Source organism: Sus scrofa, chromosome 1 (genome assembly GCF_000003025.6).
Source record: "Sus scrofa isolate TJ Tabasco breed Duroc chromosome 1, Sscrofa11.1, whole genome shotgun sequence".
Lineage (NCBI taxonomy): Eukaryota > Metazoa > Chordata > Mammalia > Artiodactyla > Suidae > Sus > Sus scrofa.
The window spans coordinates 128,078,888-128,100,404 of NC_010443.5; the positions used below are offsets into that span (position 1 = coordinate 128,078,888).

Sequence of the window (21,517 nt, forward strand, 5' to 3'; positions counted from 1 at the left end):
GTTAGAATTTCTTTTTTTTTTTTAGGGCTGTGCCCACAGCATATACAGGTTCCCAGGCAGGGGTCAAATTGGAGCTTTAGCTGCCAGCCTACACCATAGCCACAGCAATGCCAGATCCATAACCTACTGAGTGAGGCCAGGGATTGAACCCACAACCTCATGGTTACTAGTCGGATTTGTTTCTGCTGCACCATAATGGGAATTCCTAGAATTTCTTTTTAAAGCTGAAAAAAATATTCCATTGTAGGTGAATGCCACATTTTGTTTATTCAATTCTTTTATTTTTTTTATTGGCCATTGTATATCTTTGGAGAAACAACCAACTTTTAAGGAACGTTTACTTATCCCAGGCACTGTGCTAACATTCTGAGATTAAATAGTGAACAAAATCAGATACATTTACTACCCCAAGGAACTTAGCATATTTCACATCCATATTGCGAGTACTGTATTTTATAGATTCCATCTTTGTGTGATAGTAAATGTGGTTAAAAAAAAAAAAGGCAGAGAAGGATTTTTCTATTACTGATTCCACAATAATTTGATTAGGAATCATTTAATGTAGATTTTAATGATACAGTGTTAACCATATTATCTTCAGGAGAATAATTTAAGAGGTAATAGGAGTTTCTGTTGTGGCTCAGCAGAGATGAACCCCAATTAGTATCCACAATTCCTGACCTGACTTAGTGGGTTAAGGATCCTGCAAGCACTGTGAGCTGTGGTGTAGGTTGGCAGCTGTAGCTCTGATTGGGCCTGTAGCCTGGGAACTTCCATATGCCACAGTTGTGGTCCTAAAAAGAAAAAAAAAAAAGGTAACAAGATTAGTGCTCAAGAACCTGGTCTTGGGAGTTCCCTTTGTGGCACAGCAAAAATGAATCCAATGAGTAACCATGAGGCTGTGGGTTTTATCCCTGGCCTTGATCAGTGGGTTGAGAATCCAGCGTTGCCATGAGTTGTGGTATAGGTTGAGGCTTGGATCCTGCATTGTTGTGGCAGTGGTGTAGGCCGGCAGCTGTAGCTCTGATTCGACCCCTAGCCTGGGATGGGAACATCCAGCCCTAAAAAGCCCCCCCTCCAAAAAAAGAAAAAAACCTGGTCTTTGGAGCCAGAATGCCTGGGTTTGAATCCCTGCGTTGTCTCTGATTTGCTTGAAATCTTAGGCAAGCAATACCCCTCTGTGCCTCAGTTTTCATACCTATAATGTGGAGATAATTGTGAGGATTAAATAAATTAATGCATGTAAATCAGGAGTTCCCATCGTGGCACAGTAGTTGATGAATCCGACTAGGAACCGGCAATTGCCTTGAGCTGTGGTGTAGGTTGCAGACATGGCTCGGATCTGGCGTTGCTGTGGCTCTGGCATAGGCTGGAGGCTACAGCTCCGATTGGACCCCTAGCCTGGGAACCTCCATATGCCACGAGAGCGGCCCAAGAAATGACAAAAAGACAAATAAATAAATAAATAAAATAATTAATTAATTAATACATGTAAATCACATGTGCCAAGAACATAGCAAATGCTCAATTATATGTCAGCAACTTTTTAATATTAGGACAGCTCTATTCAGATATTAAGTGATACCCATATTAAATTGGCATTTTGAGCAGTTCATGTTGGCCAAGCTTAGACATGTTCAAGGTCTGGTTATTCTGAAAGAGCAAACAACACCTTAAAGTTATTGGTACCTTTGATACAACCTACTTATATGAACAGATATTCTCTACGTTAGAGTTACTGAAGTCACATAGAAAATAAAGAGCCAGAACTGCAGCAAAGTCATTCTACTATTAAACTCAATATTGACAATTTAGTTTTAGCAAAACAATAGTATATGTTACATTAGATCCTTGGTTCTTAATGGGGGCAATTTTGCCCCCAAGGGACATTTGATAATGTTTGGAGATATTTTTGATTGCTACAACTCAGGGGGTACTATTGGCATCTAGTGAGTAGAGGTCATGGATGCCACCAAACATCCTAGAGTGGACAGAACAGCGCCCACAACAAAAAATTATTCAGTCCAAAAAAAAAAAGGAGTTCCATCGTGGCTCAGTGGTTAATGAATCCGACTAGGAACCATGAGATTGCGGGTGCACCCCTAGAGAAGACCAAATAAAAAAAAAACTATCCAGTCCAAAATGTCAATAGTGCCAAGGTTGAGAAGCTGCATTAGATTAATGTCAATTTAAATTTATTGGCTTGGTAGTTTCATTTACTTTGTAAAAATAACTGCTTTTTTTCTTTCTTTTTTTTTTTTTTTTTTTGTCTTTTTAGGGCTACACCTGTAGAATACGGAAGTTCCCAGGCTAGGCATTGAATCAGAACCACAGCTACTGGCCTATACCACAGCCACAGCCAAGCCAGATAGGACGTGAGTCTGTGACCTGCACTACAGCTCACAGCAACGCCAGATCCTCTACCCACTGAGCAAGGCCAGGGGTGGAACCCATGTCATCATGGATCCTAGTTGGGTTCATTACTGCTAAGCCACAATGGAAACTCCAAAATAACAGATTTTATAGTTGTTTAAGAGCAATATGCTTAAGTTTATACCTGGCTTAATGTGTTGATAAAACAATTTTTATCAACATTGCACATTCATGACAATTTCTCCCTTCATTCAAATGTGAAAAACACTGTTCTGCAAAAAGTATGAAATATTTGCTGTTTGGGGTGGTCTTTTTTTCACAAATATCTTCATACCTACTATGTGGCAGAAATTGTGCCAAGTGCTCCTGATATGAAAAAGACCACTATTTCTTTGCCCCCCTGGTCAGTCAATGTGAGAGAAAGACTATACAGCAATAAGTAATAACAATAAGTAATATGAACTGTGATGTCCTATAAGGGAAATAAACAAGTTACTGTGATAGAAAATAGGAAACAACCTAAATGTCCATCAACAGATGAATGGATTAAGAAAATGTGGTATATATACACAACAGAATACTGCTCAGCCATAAACAAGAACAACATAATGCCATTTGCAGCAACATGGATGGAACTGGAGACTCTCACACTAAGTGAAGTCAGAAAGAGAAAGGCAAATGCCATATGATATCACTTAGATATGGAATCTAATATATGGCACAAATGAATATTTCTACAGAAAAGAAACTCATGGACTTGGAGAACAGACTTGTGGCTGCCAAGGGGGTGGGGGAGGGAGTGGGATGGACTGGGAGTCTGGAGTTAATAGATGCCAACTATTGCATTTGGAATGCATAAGCAATGAGATCCTGCTGTACAGAACAGGGAACTGTATCCATGATGGAGCATGATGGAGGATAATGTGAGAAAAAGAATGTATATATATATATATATGTGTGTGACTGGGTCACTTTGCTGTATAGTAGAAATTGACAGAACACTATAAACCAACTCTAATGGAAAAAATAAAAACCGTTAAAAAAAAACAAAATAATGGCATAAGGAATATTCTTAAAGAGGTGGTCTGAGAAAATTTTTCTGAGAAGGTGAAATTCTCTCTTTAAATCTGAGAATTTAGGAAAATATCCAATTGAGACATTTTAAATAAGAAAAAAAGGCTGTTATTGTTCCCATAGTGTGTTCTCTCTTTCTACTTCAATCAAGCACACATACATGCTTCCTGAATATTCTTCTCCTATATGCCTTGTCCTAGTTTTGTAGTAAAAAATAAATAACAACAAAAGGAATCTGATTAATTTATGTTTTATAGACCAAGAGAGTAATATTCCTGCTTCTTTACAGCCTATACTACCAATTCTTATAGACACAGGCATGACTTTGTATACAGATAGATTCAAATCCTGCCTTATCAAGACTAGCCACCATAGGAAGTTACCTTACAGTCCAGCAGGTTAAGGATCCGACCTTACGGCAACTGTAAAGCAGGTGGCAACTGTGGCATGGGCTTCATCTCTAGCCCAGGAACTTCCACACGCAGCAGATGAGGTGTGTGCAGCAAAACAAACAAAAAACCCAAAAACTACAAGCCACCATAAAGTTCTCTGAGCTTCAAGTTGCTCATTTGTAAACTGGGGCTAACAATACCTAACTTGCTATGTTGTTGAGATGATTAGATAATACTACTGGAAGCATAAGTAGAAAAGAAGAGTGGTTCAGATACTGGAGCCAGACAGATCTGGGTTCAAGACCAAGTTTGCTAATTATTAACTGCCTAATACCTGACACCAGAGTTAATCTGTGAAACGGAGATAGGTGGTTGTGAAGTTAAATGAGATAATACATGTAGTACATGGCCCCTCCTTCTCATACATTCCTGGTTACATGAAGGCCTCCCTCCAAATTCTTCTGGAGAAGAAATTTCCTGGTCAAGGAGTAGAGGGAAACACCCTCATTCACTTTTTCATTCAAAATAATTGACTGAAGTCGTATTCTGTGTTAGATACTACGTATTTGGACAAATTTTCAAAACAGCTTAAAACAGAGTGCAAGTGTGAAGATGGGAGAAAGCATCTCCCTCATTTTTACATCCAGTTCCCCAGCAACTCTCATTCAGATAGTTCATCCTTAGGCTCAGCCCTGGATTCCCTCCTCTTCCCCAAGGCAGGGCCTTTCAGGAGTCTGCCCTCCTTTTCCCAGCGTAGCCCAAACCTCTCAAGGTGTTTACACCGTGGTAGGCCCCTCCGGCACAGCCCTCCAGCTACCTGCTCAAGGACACGCCCCCCCGCCCCCGCCTCAGCTCTGCAAGCCACGCCCCCTAAGGCTCCTCCCCCACGCAGTGGCTCAGGTCCACCCATTCCCTGCTCGCTAGTTCCCGCGCTCTGAGCCGGATTGTACCTGGAGGCCACCCCGCTTGTTCCACGTGAAAATGGACCCTGGGTATCCGCTCAGCGCCAAGAGCAGTTCGTGGATCATTTCCACGGCGGACCTCCGGTCCCTATATCCGTTGCACCTTTCTCCAGAGCCTCACCAGGCGACCAAGGAAACGCGTATTCCTTTCTCTACTCGCGCACAGGCCTCCTGGACGGGCGGTTCCTCCAGACTTTATCCGCTGAGAGAACTGCTGCGGAGAGCGTACGGGAAGCAGGGAAGGGATAGGCGAGCCGCGTCCCGGAAGTGCACTGTGCTCGGTTGGGCCCACTCGCTCGCTCCCGCCGGGGCTCCGCGAGAGGTGTCTAAGCAGCTGCCCTTGCGCATGCGTCTGTGGCGCCCTAGTCGCCTGCTCTCACTTCCGGTTTGGGAACTGGACTGGGAGGCTTGAGAGTCCCGGCTGGAGCCAGACCTCGAGTGGGTGAGGCTGGCCCACGGGCAGAGATGCGAGCGGATTGAGGGGTATCCCGAGTGGGAGAAGCTCCTAGGGGTGGGCCAGAGGGTGCTCTCAGGGCGCCTTAGCCCCGGTCCGAAGCCTCTGGAGGGACTCCTTACCGCTCCGAGAGTGACCTGGCCAGAAAGCGAAGACAAAGAGGCCGGAACCCCGCACCCGCCGCTCCTTGAGCTGTGCTCCGCACTCGCGAATACCGCAGCCCTCGGAGCGCTTGGCCAGCACTCGAGCTCGTCTTCAGGAGACACATGACTACTGCCCCCTCGGACTCCCTCTTTCCACCAACTCAGTGTGACTCTCCCCAAGTCCACCTGGCCCTCGCTTCAGAAGTCAAAACCAACTTCTCTCAATGCTCGAGATTTCCCGTCAGTAGTTCCCGGATATTTACTGAGCGATTACTTCTGCTGTGAGGGAAAACAAAGACCCAGTGTTGTGTACTTGATTTTTGTTTGGGGTAGAAATTGGTGGTGGTGGAGTCTGAGGGGGCGGGGCGGACGTAGAGGGTTTGGGGAAGGACGGCGGAAGTATTGGGGCAGATCAGAGGCGACCCGCTGGACAGAGGGTTTTCTATTGCCTTCCTCGGGGTGGTGACATGCCTTTAAAACCTCTCAGCTCTAGGTCTCCCTTACGGTTTGAACTCACTATGCAGCACTGGCCAGGGGAGCTCAATGGGTCAGACTTGGGGAGGGGTGGAAGAGGAGCAGTCAGTAGTTTATTCTCTGCTGCTTCCCCGGGGCTGCCCTGGAAGTCGCCCAGAAATGCAGCTTTTGAATGGTCTCTCACCTTCATGCTCAGTTTTGGCTTGCTGCCCTGAAGTTGGTGCTACCTCACATGGCCACGCAGAACTTAGGGGAAGTCAGGCCAGCTCTGGCAAGACTTTAGACATATGAGTGTATTCCTTCTGATAGTGCCATCTCTCTCTACCCTAGGAGGAAATTCTTCTTACAGAGAGAGACTCATCTGCAGGTGATTCTTCAAGGACATGGAAGATAGGTGTAAACCCTGGAACCTAGACCCTTAAATGGAGGAAAGCCGCTTTCTGCTGTGAATGATGGCCAAACCCACCCTGAGAGGGACTGGCACTAACTCTGAGACCTTCCGACAGCGCTTCAGGAGATTTCATTACCAGGAGGTAGCTGGGCCCCGGGAGGCTTTCAGCCAACTGTGGCAACTTTGCTGTCGGTGGCTAAGACCGGAGGTGCGCACCAAGGAGCAGATTGTAGAGTTGTTGGTGCTAGAGCAGTTCCTGACCATCTTACCTGGGGAGATCCAGAATTGGGTACAAAAGCAATGTCCAGAAAGTGGAGAGGAGGCAGTGGCTCTGGTGGAAGATTTAGAAAGAGAGCCTGGAAGACCTGGACATTCGGTGAGCAGGGAGAGGGAATTTAGAAATGTGTGACTGGGAAGGGGCAGGATGAAAAGCCACACTAAGGCACAGTCTCCCTTGCTGATGCTTATACTTATGGTCCTTTAACAGGTAATTTTTTCAGATAGAACTTATTGGGAGATGCTACCAATAAGCATGTGCTTGTGCTACATGTCACAATGAGTTATTCATAGTTTCATGGGTTTTTTTACTTAACAGGGAAGAAAGGGTAATTCTTTTTCAGCCTGTAGTTTGGCTTACTGCTTTGATCTAGCGTTCCTGCTGCTCTTAGCTAACAGTAATGGACTAAGAAAGACATTTGTTCACTATTAATCACCTCCCACCCCAACCTTAGCCTTGTCTCCAAAGGATGATCTCTTTTGGGGTATCAGATAATCTCCTCTGGGAATACCCCTCATTATGACCTTGCAGTGACAATTCATGGGGATTGTTTCTAGGTCACAGTCTCTATGAAGGGGCAGGAAGTGCGCTTGGAGAAGATGACACCCCTGAAATCATCACGAGAGTTATTAAGTGTTCTGCAGGAGTCAGTGGAACCCCAGCCCAGGGGTGTACCCAAGAAAGAGAGGGCAAGAAGCTCAGACCTGGGACCACGGGAGCAGATGAACCCACAGGAGAAGCTCAGACCTTTTCAAAGGAGCGGTGAGGAGTAGATTCATATGGGAAGATAGAATGCCATTCTAAATTGGGAAGTAGGGTTGGGAGTAGTGAGTGGGAAAGGGATGTCAGGAGTGAGTGGAGATTGTAGAGTGTGCAGTTGCTGGGGACCTCCTGAAGGTACGTAGTTTAGCTCTCTGCTACAATAAATATTCTTGTATTTCCTCTTGATAAGTCTGCCAGCGGATTGCTCCCTAGTTTTTGCCAGAACTTGGAATTACTCTCTTTCCTCCTGGTAATGATAACACTCACTGGGTCAGTTTTTTTCTAGCTAAAAATTCTTTTCTATGCTGGAAGGCACATCTTCCTTTTAGTCGTTTTCTTTCTCTACATTAAACTGTATTTGTTTCTTTAAGCTTTTCCTTGGAAGCTCCATTCTTCAGACCTACTAAGTTTTTGTTACTCTCTTGGACCTTTAAGTTCTCCAAATAGCCTGTTCATAGTGCAGAATTAAACTATATATTACTCCAGTGAGGGTCTGATAGGTAGAGGCAGAGTAAGAATTTTACTTCAGAATTTCTTCATACTTTCAGTATAGCTCAACTAATTATTTGATGATTGCTGTTCACCTGATACTCCCAGGACTTTTAGCGCTTTCCCATTGTCTTTGTGCCTAGTGCTTATTCTTTTACTTGATTTTGTAGAACTTGTTTTTCTTCTTTGTACTCCCTTTTGTATGTTTGTTTTTTTTTCTCCCTTTGATCAGCTCTTTAATTTGTTGAGGTTGTTTTGAATTCTGATCTTATCATCCAAGACATTAGCCTTCTCAGCCAGTTTGGTTGTGGTTCTCTTAGTCATCGAGAGGCAATCCCTCAACCCCACACACAGACTTGCAGAATTAATCCGTATTTGAACACCAACCATGTGCTCAGCACCTGGCAGGGTACTCTGCAATAAGAAAAGGTGTCTGTTCTCAAACATAAATATGTGCTGAACTGTATTGAAGCAATGCCAAACAATGCCTTGTTACTCACTGTGACACGGGTTTGTCAGAGTGGGAGATGAGGGAACTGTAGGGAATGCCTCAAGGGGGCACTGGCAAATACAGCTTCTTGATGAATGGGTTGAATGTGAATAGAAGGGAGACAGTTAAAAGAAAGAAGAGGCACAGAGTGGTAAATAAACATCTGCTGTGTTTGTTCTGGAGGCGGGGAATCTGGTATGAATGGGTCAAGCATGGGTAGACAATCAGGTTAAGGTTTGGCAGTACATAAAGTACGTGAGCTGAGGAAGCAAGAGGTTAGAGGTAGGTAGGACAGTGACTGCAGCAGTTCCCCGGTGTGAGAAGGTAAGGGGTCTAAGACTGGGATGGTACAGTAGGAATAAAGAATATACTAAGAGAAAACCTTTAGCACTTGGTGACTGTGTGTGAAGGAAGACAGACTCCTCCTTGAGATCACTGAGTTTAATTCTCTGGCCCTAAGTGGAGAACTACAGTTGACCCTTGAACAACATGAGCTTCAACTGCATGGGTCCAATACATGTGGATATTTTCCAATAGTAATTGAAAAATATGCTGCTGTCATTGGTTAAATCTGCAGATGCAGAGAAACCCTGGATACAGAGGGTCCACTATAAGCTATATTCAGATTAATCCCCACATTGTTCAAGGGCCAACTATATAAGAGACAGGAGGTGACTATTTCAAACAGTGGCAGGACCTGCCTACAGTGGTCAGCAGGGCTAGGGAACAACTGGGAACAGAATTATCTGCTCTGAACACATAACAATCTTCTCTCTCGTCACCCTGCTCTGGAAAATGTCTCATTTTTTGAGGTTTCACATATTTCTCCCACTTTCTTAAACACACCAAACTTTCTGAAAACATTTCTTTAGATCCTTTTATAAGCCTCTTGGATAAAAAAAACAGGTCTGGACTCAGAGATGTTTTTTATGATCAGTCCAAACTGACATCTTTGTTTGCTTCCCTGCAAGCAGGATTACCATTTTCTAAATCCATGGTCTCCAAATTGGAGCAAGGAGAGCCATGGATCCCAGATCTGGGCTCCAAGGAGAAGGAACTCCCAAGAGGCCGTCACACAGGAGACAGACAATTGCATGCTGATCTGTTACCATCCAGCAGAGAGAGAAAAAGCAGGGTGGAACAGGATCACTGGGGCTTTGAGGATGAGAAGGTGGCAGGTGTACACTGGGGCTATGAAGAGACCAGAACACTCCTTGCAATTCTCAGTCAGACTGAGTTTTATGAGGCTCTCCGAAACTGTCATCGAAACAGCCAAGTGTATGAGGCTGTGGCTGAGCGGCTCAGGGAGTATGGCTTCCTCCGGACCCTGGAACAGTGTCGAACCAAGTTCAAAGGTCTCCAGAAGAGCTATCGGAAAGTCAAGAGTGGCCACCCTCCTGAGACCTGCCCCTTCTTTGAAGAGATGGAAGCCCTGATGAGTGCCCAGGTCATTGCCCTGCCCAGTAATGGCCTGGAGGAGGCAGCCTCCCACTCTGGCCTAGTGGCCAGTGATGCTGAGACTGAGGAACCGGAGCAAGAGGGCTGGCAGCATGAGGACAGAGGAGAGGCCATGGCTGAAGAGTCTGACAGTGATGAAGTGGGCCAGGAGGCCACTCCCCAGGACACCGACAACTCCACCACGCCTGTCCTTTTCCGAAGCCCAAGTGGTAAGGAACCTTTCTTCTTGGGGTTTTAGGATTAGACTGAGGAGTTATATGAGACTGGATGTGAAAGTCAGGAAGCCTAATGTCACCTACCAGGTTTGTCACTTAAATAGAGAAGAGAGGCAGTTCTCAGTTGTGTATTTCATTCTCTTTTGTGGGAAAATCAGTGAACTAATAGTAAGTGGAGAATAATTTTAGATATCTTTTGTTGTTGTTGTTGTTGTTATTGTTGCTATTTCTTGGGCCACTCCCGAGGCATATGGAGATTCCCAGGCTAGGGGTTGAATCGGAGCTGTAGCCACCGGCCTACGCCAGAGCCACAGCAACGCGGGATCCGAGCCGCGTCTGCAACCTACACCACAGCTCACGGCAACGCCGGATCATTAACCCACTGAGCAAGGGCAGGGACCGAACCCGCAACCTCATGGTTCCTAGTCGGATTCGTTAACCACTGCACCACGACGGGAACTCCAATTTTAGATATCTTAAAGAAATATGCTCAGAAAATTCAAGAGTTCTGAAAAGGAATACCATTCCTTCCCTTTCTTAAAATGTCTTTTCCTGATTATAAAATCACTAAAGGCTGAGAAAAACTTGGCATGGTATTTATTACTTTTAAGGAGAACTACTGTTTTCTGAATGCCTTATGTGAACACCTTGCTCTTCCAAACTCAGTTTATTATGTGTTCCATTTTACTTATAGTAGTATAACGTAGGACTGCCCAAAGTTGGGGAAAATCAGTTTCCTTTATGAGATTCACAGCACACACTGGCATTTTAATAGGACTTAGAAGTCTTTTTTTTTTTTTTTTTTTTTTCAGGGTCATACCTGAGGCTTATGGAAGTTCCCAGGCTAGGGGTCTAATCGGAGTTACAGCTACCGGCCTGCACCATAGCCACAGCCACACAGGATCCTAGCCGCCATCTGCAACCTTCACCACAGCTCATGGCAATGCCGGATTCTTAACCCACTGCGTGTGGCCAGGGATCGAACCCACATCCTCATGGATCCCATTTAGGTTTGTAAACCGCTGAGCCACAAAGGGAACTCTCAGGACTTAGAAGTCTTACAGCAAGAATCTTGTTTAATACTCTATGTTGAAATATTATTTGCCTGTGGAACCATTTTTAAATATCATTTATTTCTGTTGATGTAATTTGTACAACCATGTTGTTATGGGAAGAGCACCGGGTATAAATCAGGAGGCTTTGGGTTTTTTTCGTCTTTTTGTCTTTTTTAGGGCTGCACCTGCGGCACATGGAGGTTCCCAGGCTAGGGGTCTAATCGGACCTGTAGCCACCGGCCTACGCCACAGCCACAGCAACACAGGATCCGAGCTGCTTCTGCGACCTACACCACAGTTCACAGCAACGCCGTATCCTTAACCCACTGAGCGAGGTCAGGGATGGAACCTGCAACCTCATGGTTCCTAGTCGGATTCGTTTCTGCTGCCACACGATGGGAGCTCCAGGAGGCTTTGTTTCTAATCCTGACCACTCATCAGCTAGATGACCTTATACAGCTAGATGACCTTATACAGCTGTCTGATCATTTCAGAGTGTGTGTCCTCAACTGTAAAATGGGGTGTGGCAGCAAGACTACTCCAAATTTGCAATTTCACTGCATCAGTGGTCTTTTCCTTCCATTTTTTATTATATGTGTGTTGTTACTTCTGTTCTAGTCTTTCTGTCTTGCACTTTTTGTTTTCATTTTTTCTTTATCCTTTTTCCCTTGTCACTGGAATAAATTTAGGTAAATCACAAAGACGGCACATGTGCTAGCTGCGATCATTTTCACTATCTTTGTTCTGTCTTTCTCTACTGCTTTTCCTCTGCCTTCCCATTCTTTGCCCTTCTCTTTTACTTGCAGTGGAGGATGGTGGAAGCAGTGTAATCTCCAGCTGGTTCTCGAGTGAGAGGGAGGCTCTTGGAATCTCCCTTCCCTCTCTTGGGTACCTCTGGGGAGTAGAGTCGGTAATCACCCTGATCAAGTACTGCCTGGGTGAGGGGCCTCCAGTGTTAGCAGAGTTCAGGCCAGGAGGTGCCATCTGCTCTGCTTCCTTCCTCCTAGTTTCTGCCAGTCCTCTGCTCCTACAAAAAAGGTGCATGACTACTCGTTCTTAGATTGTGCCCTTCAGGTCTTTGCTATTGTTGGGTTGACTTCTTTGAGACTGTGACAAGTAAAGAAGGGTATAAATGTGATTGGATTAAGCAGCAGTGTGATTCAGAAAGAGACTGTTCCTTGGGGTTCTGAGTCATTTTTTGGGAAACAATTCATAAGGAAGTAGGGTTTGTAGAAAAAGAATGATCAGAGAATTTAGGAATGACTCATGGCTGACAGCTCTTGACTACGGGTCTTCTTCCCCTAGCCAGTTATTTTGTACTTAGGATCGGAATTCCAAAACTACTAGAAGAATGGGGAAATGCATTCTGTACACTTGCCTCAGTGTACATAAGACTGTTACAGTGACCAAGTTGAAAGATGTCTTCTAAACAGAATGGAGGAATAAAGGTCTCTGTGAAATTGATATAGGATACAAAGAAGCAAAACATTCTAAGAGATTGTATAGATTTTAGAAACATGAGGTATTTTTACTTTTTCATCTAGGAGCCCAAGCTTAGGTGATTTTTCATGGTGTAGATGATGGGCCCAAGGAATTAAAGCTATAAAGCCCTGGATTAAGTGGTGCTGAAATTTCTCTTCCGGTGGCAGGTGTACACTGGGGCTATGAAGAGACAAAGACCTATCTTGCAATCCTCAGTGAGACTCAGTTTTACGAAGCCCTCCGGAACTGTCATCGCAACAGCCAGCTATATGGAGCAGTGGCTGAACGGTTATGGGAGCATGGCTTCCTTCGGACACCGGAGCAATGTCGTACCAAGTTTAAAAGCCTGCAAACCAGCTATCGGAAAGTCAAGAATGGCCAAGCACCAGAAACCTGTCCCTTTTTTGAAGAGATGGATGCTTTGGTGAGTGCGGGGGTTGCTGCCCAGCCCAGTGATGGCCAAGAAGAGGAGGCAGGCTCGTGCCCCATCCAGACCAGTGAGGCTGAAGCTGAGAAGCAAGCTGAAGAGGCAGATGAGGCCATAGAAGATTCTGAAGATGATGATGAGGATACTGAGGTACCCCCAGAGGCAGTGACCCGTGCTCCAGTCTTATTTCAGAGCCCCAGTGGTAAGACCCTTTTACTTCTTAAGGTAGAAATTGCCAAGGGAAGGCATTGGGATTTAGGAGAAAAATCATTAGATTGAATACAAGAGAACTGGCCTCTATATTCAGCTCTCAGCTCAGTGAGGGGATATAAACTATTCATTTCATGTGGCTCTTTACACAAAAGCATCAATCTGAGATGGTTGCAGATTTTGTAAATTTGCTGCCATCTGCCTAGTAGGGAATCTGAAAGCTAACATTTCCTATGTAGCATGTCATGTACCCATGTTAGGATGAAGATGATTTTTAAAGTTCATTCTCATTTTTTTCTAGTTTCAGCTTGTATACCAGCTGTATGCCTGCTTTACTCACATATATGAAAACCTGATAACCTCTTTCTTTAGACACACTTATGCAAAAGCCTGAGATTTCTGAGGGAACTGACCCTTTCAATCTTAGCTGCTGTATAAGAAAAAAAAACCCCACTTCACTCTAGCTTCCCTCCTTATGGGAAGAATTATTCTGATTTTGGAGTCATACATGTATATGTATGTGAATCTGGACTATGTTGTTTACTAGTTGAGTACCTTAGAGCAAGTTACTTAATCCTCTAAGTTTACTTATAAAGACCTACCTCAAAAGGCTGATGTAAATGAAGTGCTGCGGTGAAGCACCTAGCACAGCACTTGGGCACTTGATAAATGCAGTTTTCTTTTCCAGAAGTTCTTTATATCAGCATTCTTCAAGTGTGTTCCATGGAGCTATTAGTATGTTCTGCTAGAAAATGACTTGTAGGTTTAGGAAATGCTAAATACCCCCCTTGGAGGCTTACAATTTTATAGTCACATATTTAAGGTTCTGAGATTTCATTTAATCTAATGAACCTCTATTTCCTAGGGCATCTCCTAAAACTGGGCTTCTGGGTAGAAATATTACTTTACAGGTACATGTATCTGTTGACATAGCATTCTTTTGCTGTCAGATTTAGTCCAGGGAACTTGGGATCCAGGGTTTATGTGAAGCATCTAAAAATTCTTCAGATTCAAACGAAATTTACAAACTGAAAACTTGCAAGTATCTGCAAATCCTCATAGCCCAGGCCCAAGAAACCTGGCATTTGGTTCTTTGAAAAGTATTAAAAGCTTAGTTTGGGCATTAAAGTAGTTCTTTTGGAACATCTAGTGTTATTTCTCCATGGGCAAAGAGAGTATTTTAGATAGATGCTTCCTAGCAAAATTTCATTCTCAGAAGGCCTTGTTCTTTGAAGGACACCAGATATTTTTCTACCCTCTTTTTATTCATAGAATTTGAGGGAAAAGGGCTCATGTAGCTCTTTCTCAATAGAGAAGTTTCCCTAGGGTTTTCCTAGGTGTTCCCTTCTAATCCCTTTAGTTATCAGCAAAAAACATAAACTAGAATACCATGATAGGCCTAAGATGAGGCAAAAATACAGCTTTAGAAAGCATCTTTCCTGTAAAATCATGATGATAGTTTTAACTGGTAGGTTTTTCTTATACTGAGAGGATTTTCTAAGATCCCGGGCATCCAGGAAGAGTTAAAAGAACATATTAATCAGCCCCTATGTAGATGAGAAGCATGTTGACAGGTTACTAAGTAGAGAAGTAAAACACTGGAATTTTAATAGATGGTTATTTGGGATTTAGAGCTCCTTAACTTTTATCTTTAATCATCTGTGATACTTGCTTTACCCTGGCACATAATGATTGAGAAAATGGATAACTTTAAAAATTCTATACTTCTGCCAGGTTTTGAGGCTGGATTTGAGAACGAAGAGAATCAAAAACGGATATTTCTGAGGAAGTACAACTACATAGAACATTACTTGCAAGGTCTGAAAGGAAAATTCCCCGGCATCTTAATCAGGGTAGAGGCAGTGAGAGTGAATGTAGATCAGGAAAACAGTGGGAAAAGATCCCATGGGAGAGAAGAGGAAAACCAACATTCCCAGAGAAGAGTTTAGGTAAAGTTCTTAGTCATCAGAAAGCTTACTTGGGAGAGAGACCGTATAAATATCTCAGGTATGGCAAAAGCTTTGGTCCAAATGCCCACCTCATGCACCAGATAGCCCATCAAGTAGAAAATCCATATAAATGTGATGACTGTGGAAAAAGCTTCAGTCGGAGTGCACGCCTCATTAGACACCGGAGAATCCACACTGGAGAGAAACCTTACAAGTGTCTTGACTGTGGGAAAAGTTTCCGTGACAGTTCAAATTTCATCACCCATAGGAGAATCCACACAGGAGAGAAACCGTATCAGTGTGGTGAATGTGGAAAACGCTTCAATCAGAGCTCAAGTCTTATCATTCACCAGAGAACCCACACAGGAGAAAAGCCCTATCAGTGTGAAGAGTGTGGGAAGAGCTTCAATAACAGTTCTCATTTTAGTGCACATCGGAGGATACACACAGGAGAGAGACCCCACGTGTGTCCTGACTGCGGAAAGAGTTTCAGTAAGAGTTCTGACTTGCGTGCACATCACAGAACCCACACAGGAGAGAAACCCTATGGGTGTCATGACTGTGGCAAGTACTTCAGTAAAAGCTCTGCTCTCAACAAGCACCGAGAGATCCATGCACGAGAAAAGCTTCTGTCACAGGTGGCACCTAAGTAAGCCCCTGAGGATCAGTGAAGAAAACAGCTTCATTACATGTGTTGAAATTGTTTGGAAAAGTCTTCCAATAGTGAGAGCCATCTCCTAACCTGTGCCTGACTAGTTTAGGAAATACTCTAGAATTTATCCCACTGTTTGTTCCTGTGTTTCTCCTGGATCTAGAGTCAAATTCCCAAGGCATTTTAAGAATGAAAGGAAGATTTCTGTCCATCTCCTTGCTTGTATTGACAGGTAGCATGTTTCCTCTCAGGGCCTATGTTGTTCCCTTAATAGAGAGAACACGGTAGTAGATATTGTGAGTCTGATGTGCTCCTTTCTTTACTCATCCTGTTTTTACCTGCGTTTTGACTAGAAAAAACGCATCATAGCAGCATTTCTAGGAAAGGTTGTGAGACTTCTCAGTGAATGGGTCTCTTTATGAGTAATGAAAATGCAGAAACTTACTTCTCCTGCTCATTTAAGCCTGTGCTCAGAATGACCTATCTGTCATGCACTCTTCATTTATCTTAAAGAAGGAGAGTTTAATATCCATCTTGGTTCTGACCTATAAAGCATTTTGTCAAGAACCTAGGTATACCATATGGGGAAACAATGTAAACCTCATATAAATAACAAGGTGTGAACTCTGGATTTCTTAGTTTCTTCCAAGCTGTAGAAGCTTTGGAATAATATTGCATATATAGCATCTAGTTTGATTTTTTTTGTTTGGTTCATCTTATCTGAATTGCATCTCTCCTTTGTGGTCCAGAAGCCCAAAGAGCAAGCCAGCCAGATGTGGTGATAGGGAACCAGTTAAAGCTCCCAAGATGGAAGTGTCCATATCCCACATACTCTAAACACCTGGGCTAATGTCCCCCCCCCCCCCCCCCGTGGACACTTAATACTAACCTGCCATGAGCAGAAGCCACTTGCCATGCCACTCCCATGGATTGGGCAAATAGACCACTTTGTGCCAACAACTCTTTACCTTAATGGGAAGGAGGATAAATTGCCTTTGGTCAGTGGAGTTGACAATACTTGCACATACGTGCACAGGTGTTTCACTGTATACCTCTATTTTTTAAAGCAGCTCTTCAAACAAAATGCAGTTCTAATCATTATAATCAAATAGTATTGAATTAATTGCCCACATGTTCACAGTAGTATGATGAGCCTGTACAGCACCAGTTACACAGACCCTTTCTGTCCTTGATGACACTGACATGTACAGAGAGTAAGTACACATGTATAGCTGCAACAGTTTTAGAGAAATCTAGAAAGCTAAGTAATAACACTATGCATAAATGTTAAGGTCTAATGCATTAGAGTTTGCAAAAAAAGTTGAGAGGTATTGTCTTTAATGAGGAAGGTTCCATGAAGCAAGAAGTGTTCAGAGGGAAGGTTAAATGAGGGTGGGATGAACTTTTCAAAACTAATTGCAAAACTGAGTGCTGACTGGGTGAGAAATGGGAAACTAGGGGAGCAACAGAGCAAAGGGCAAAGACAGACTATAAGGAAGGTTAGACAAAGCTTGGAGCAGCACAGAATGTAACGACGTGGGCTGTGTAGGAGGCAGAGACTTGCCCTGGCTGAAACATGGAGCACCAGAGGCAGACCAGGAGATGGTGCCCCCACCTTACAGACTGGGCTGGGCTGTCCTTACTGACAAGGACACTCCTGACTGGCACTGGGGAAGAAGAATGAGCAGTTTTAGGGGACTAGGTCAGAAACTAATATCCTGAGACAATGCTTCAGTGGGCAGGTCAGAGGAAAGAGAAGCATGAGCAAGGAGCATTGCCCTGGGACAAGCAGCTGTGTCACATTCACATTTAATGAATTCTGTGACAGGAATGAGATCCGGGTGAGAAATGGGGAGACAAACTATTCTACAATTCATAGCTTACTGTGGTAGATGAAAGATTAATTAGGGTTCCGGTGTTGAGGGAATCTCCTAATTCCTAAGTCTTAGGAATCGGGGGGAGATGGAATCTCAACTATGTTGCCTCAGCAGACGGAAAGACAGAAGAAACACCGGTCTAGAGCAACACCTCAGGATCTACGATGGTTTAGGAAGTATGCTGTAGTGTTTTTTAACAAATGAGAGATTACTCTCTTCAGTCTATCTATGTATATTCTTATGGGAAAAGCACTGGTGGTGGTATCAACAGATATGAATTCTGCTTCCAGATGTCTTATGTGTAAGTCAACCTGCCTCCATTTCCCTTTCTGTAAAGCAGAAAAATGTTTACACCTTAATCTGCTTCTCAGGGATACCATGTTAATAAAAATTATATCTATATAGTGCCCAGTGTTCCTTCCAGGTATTTTTCTTTTTCCAAATGTATATATGGAAATTATGATTAATTTGTTGCTGGCAGAAAAGATAAATCTTTACTTGCTTTTTTTGGCTCCCTGTGTGGGGTTACTATAAGCCTGCCTTTATGAATCTTTATGGTCTAGTCTGAGAAACAAATTAGAATGTGGCAAAAGAGAAAACAGAATGAAAATCCTTCCTCAGTATTTGTACCCTTATCCATTAGGACAATCCACTGGGACCTGTCATAACTGAAAGAGTCTTACTTTAAAAGACCCAGGACCAGCCCTTCAACCACTAGGTGAAGAGAATGTGCAAAGGGAATAGTGCAAAGGCAGAATCTTTCTGGGGAAAACTCACTTCATCTCAAGCTACCTCACAAACCACGATCTGCCACCCAGTCTGCTACTTCTGAGGATGGAAGAAACAAGAAATAATACATAGTGTTCAAACATCCTAAGGAAGAGAAACCATGCCCACTGCTGGGGAGCAAGAGGATCTATGCACACCTCCCTTTTAATACTCGTAAGACCTTTGTGGGACAGACTGGGTGGCATGTGCAGCAGAGGAAGCAAGACTATATTAGCATAAATAATCTCATAAGTTCTTTCCTAGTACTGTTCTTATTTCCCCCATGCTATCATTCTTCTCTTTATTGCTATTCTCAATGGCCAGTGCCACAGAACATAATATCAATACACGCATATATACACCCATACATAAATACACATACATGCATTCATACATGTATCTATAAATTGAGAAAGGAAGCTGCCATTTCTCTTTTACTATACTATCTGAGTATTTACTATCTGAGTATTTGAGGCTGTCTTGTCAACTCTGTAGAGTGACCAGGTAGGGGAAGGAAGATGATATATGAGCATAAGAGTGGATCAATTCTCCATTATTCAATTCAAAATCTAAAATGTATGACTGCAGGAGTTCCTATCATGGCTCAGTGGTTAATGAATCTATTAACCATGGGGTTGTGGGTTCGTTCCCTGGCCTCGCTCAGTGGGTTAAGGATCCACGTTGCCGTAAGCTGTGGTGTACGTCACAGATACAACTCGGATCTGGCGTTGCTGTGGCTCTGGCGAAGGCCGGCAGCTACAGCTCCGATTCAACCCCTAGCTTGGGAACTTCCATGTACCGTGGGTGCGGCCCTAAAGAGACAAAATAAATAAATAAATAAAATGTATCAGTGCAGTGGGTTAAAGGATCCCACGCTGCTGCAGCTATGGCATAGGTAGCAGCTGTGGCTCAGATTCAGTCCCTGGCCTGGCAACTTCAGTATGCCACAGGTGTGGCCATTAAAAAAAGAAGCACAACAAAACAGAGCTGTCATCACAAGCTAGAAGGCTTTTAAAAGTTTTGGTGGCAATCTGTCTTCCCCTCTCTCCTCATCTTACTTAGTAATTTCAAAACTTTCCCTGATGAGAAACTACTACTAAGTCAAAATCGCTGCCAGAGTAGGAGTTCAGTAAGCAGCCTGCCAGGCAGTTTAAGACAAACTTACTGAGCACCTGCCATGAGTAAGATGCTGGTGTTGGGGCCCAGGGCACTTGTTGCTGAGTTTCCAAAGGAGGGAGCAGTGGACTGTTTACTAAGTGGGATATGGCAGGGAGATGGCAGCTGTAATACATACTTGAAAGTATTTCACCTCCTTACAGCTTAAAAATGTAACGCTTTGGGCTTCATCTGATTCCACTTCTTCCTCAGTGCAGACTTGGTGCTGTCAGAAGCAAAGATGTAGCTGATGGATTCATAAGACAGATCCCACACCTGAGACTGGGTCAAATTAAATGTTTCTGCTGCCAGCTGGTACTCTTGAGAGAGGTGTGTTGCAAAAACACCCTTATCATCAGTCTGCCAACATAAGCAAGAAAGTTTCAAAATGAATAAGGAAATGATTTTTAAAAAACATTTGTTTAGAGTATTTTCCTATTTACCATGCTTCTTTTAAGAGTCTGAATAGGGAGGGGCCTACAAATGCATCAGTGCATTTCTACAACTAAACAGGATTGTTTATCCTTTAGAACAAAAGAAAACTAAACACCAGAGCGGTAGCTCTCAACCATGGCTGCATGTTAAAATGAGCAAGGGAGATTTTAAAAGGTTATTTGTGCCCAGGATGCACTCCAGATCAATTAAAGCAGAAGCTCAAGGGATGGGTGCTGGGCACTGGTATTGTTCCCACAGGATCTTTCCTCAAGGAGCCAAACCAGAGTCTTGCTGGCCCTTTGCAGCCTCTGATACCCCGATCCCCTCTCACTCCTCCACTTGAGCATCACCCCCAGGCATGTAAGGCAGCCAGCCAGGTAGTGAGCATCTGAACCAGGGCAACTCAGGGACTAAAAAGGAGCAAAATACCTCACATAAAACACCTTACACAGATCACGGCAGGATGAACAAGGCTGTACCAGAATCCAAAGTGATGCTGGTCATAAGATGGAACAGTCTGACTTTTGATGTTTGAGGTCAAACAGAGTTCTAGATGGGGGGGGGGGGTAAGAAACCTCTTGTTAAAAGCAGATTAGTAGAGCCATTCAATGTTTACCAAGTAGATACATAAGAAATATTTCCCAACTATGCTAATTTTCAGTAGTTCATTATTTTACAAAATTGACCTTTTCTTACATGTGAAAAGATGTAGTCCAATGAGTGTAGCTGTGTGGGAAAGACGTGCTGCAGCTTATGGCAGCAACTGCACCAAGCAAGGAATTAATATCCCCCCCCTTGCCTTTCCTTTACCAAAATGGAGGAGTGTGATAAGCCAGTCACATGAAGAAGGCGGGGAAGTATTGTGATGGGGAGCAGAAGGAATCTTTGAAGGGTTGCTCTACCTCCCTGGTCTTACAGTGGAGGCTAAAATAAATAAGAAAACGGCAGCACTGCTTGAGGCTTATAGTATTACAAAAAGCCAAGAGCAGAAATGGACTTTTCCTATGGCTTCAAAAAAACCTATGAACTCCTTTACTCAGACCATCACCCATTCACTGCCTGCTCTAAGTCAGTCCATCTTAAGAATGGCTTCTACACTTATCAAATTCCTACCTCGAAACAGTACCAGGCTCCCAGCCAGAGTAAAATGCTTCTCTGACTTGGCGTCTGCTCACTTGAGTAATAAGGCAGCCACAACACAGGGCCACTCAGTCCCAGGAATGGCCAACCCAGCCTGCCCCCTGCTGAGAGCAGAGCTGGGCCACCCCACCAAGTAAGATCTCCATGCATGTGGTTCCCAAGATTCTCTATTTTGTGGATGTTTAAAATTTTCCTCAGTAAAAAGAATCTCACCCATTATGAATTGCTGAAAAACTCTAAAAAGCACACCCAACCAAGTGTTATTGCAAACTGTTAAAATTTATAAGTTCAGTGAATTCATCATTCAGTAAAGAGTTTTTCAGCCAACTGCTTCTTTCCCTCTTCAGAAAGGCCTTCCCCAATCATCCAGTCGAAAGTGGTTGTCTCATCACTATTCTATTGGCCTGTTTAAT

General features: G+C 43.6%; 3 protein-coding genes across 8 annotated transcripts in view; 1 reads left to right on the forward strand and 2 right to left on the reverse strand.

Annotated features, from left to right (window-relative positions):
• Positions 1 to 5,152, reverse strand: part of TUBGCP4 (tubulin gamma complex associated protein 4) — a 54,647-nt gene extending 49,495 nt beyond the window's left edge. Inside the window, exon 1 of one of the 2 annotated variants that reach the window (XM_021096979.1) lies at positions 4,790 to 5,152. In XM_021096979.1, the coding sequence (XP_020952638.1) occupies positions 4,790 to 4,867 (78 nt within the window). In that variant the 5' untranslated portion in view covers positions 4,868 to 5,152. The remainder of the gene's footprint in view (positions 1 to 4,789) is intronic. The other variant, XM_001926011.7, reaches the window with a different exon arrangement.
• ZSCAN29 (zinc finger and SCAN domain containing 29) lies at positions 5,178 to 18,630 on the forward strand. Its single transcript, XM_005659684.3, is given in 7 exon segments — positions 5,178 to 5,707; positions 6,203 to 6,639; positions 7,098 to 7,302; positions 9,256 to 9,948; positions 12,659 to 13,120; positions 14,863 to 14,898; positions 14,901 to 18,630. Coding segments are annotated over 6 exon segments (2,544 nt in total). The 5' UTR covers positions 5,178 to 5,707; positions 6,203 to 6,321; the 3' UTR covers positions 15,731 to 18,630.
• Positions 10,535 to 21,517, reverse strand: part of ADAL (adenosine deaminase like) — a 36,270-nt gene continuing 25,287 nt past the window's right edge. For 2 of the 5 annotated variants that reach the window (XM_013993097.2, XM_013993096.2), the window contains exons 9-10: positions 20,413 to 20,513; positions 10,547 to 19,889 (exon numbers count right to left, since the gene is read on the reverse strand). In XM_013993097.2, coding sequence (XP_013848551.1) covers positions 19,695 to 19,889; positions 20,413 to 20,513 — 296 coding nt within the window. In that variant the 3' untranslated portion in view covers positions 10,547 to 19,694. Of the gene's footprint in view, positions 19,890 to 20,393; positions 20,514 to 21,517 lie in introns of all 5 variants that reach the window. The other 3 variants (XM_005659689.3, XM_013993099.1, XM_013993098.2) reach the window with 3 other exon arrangements.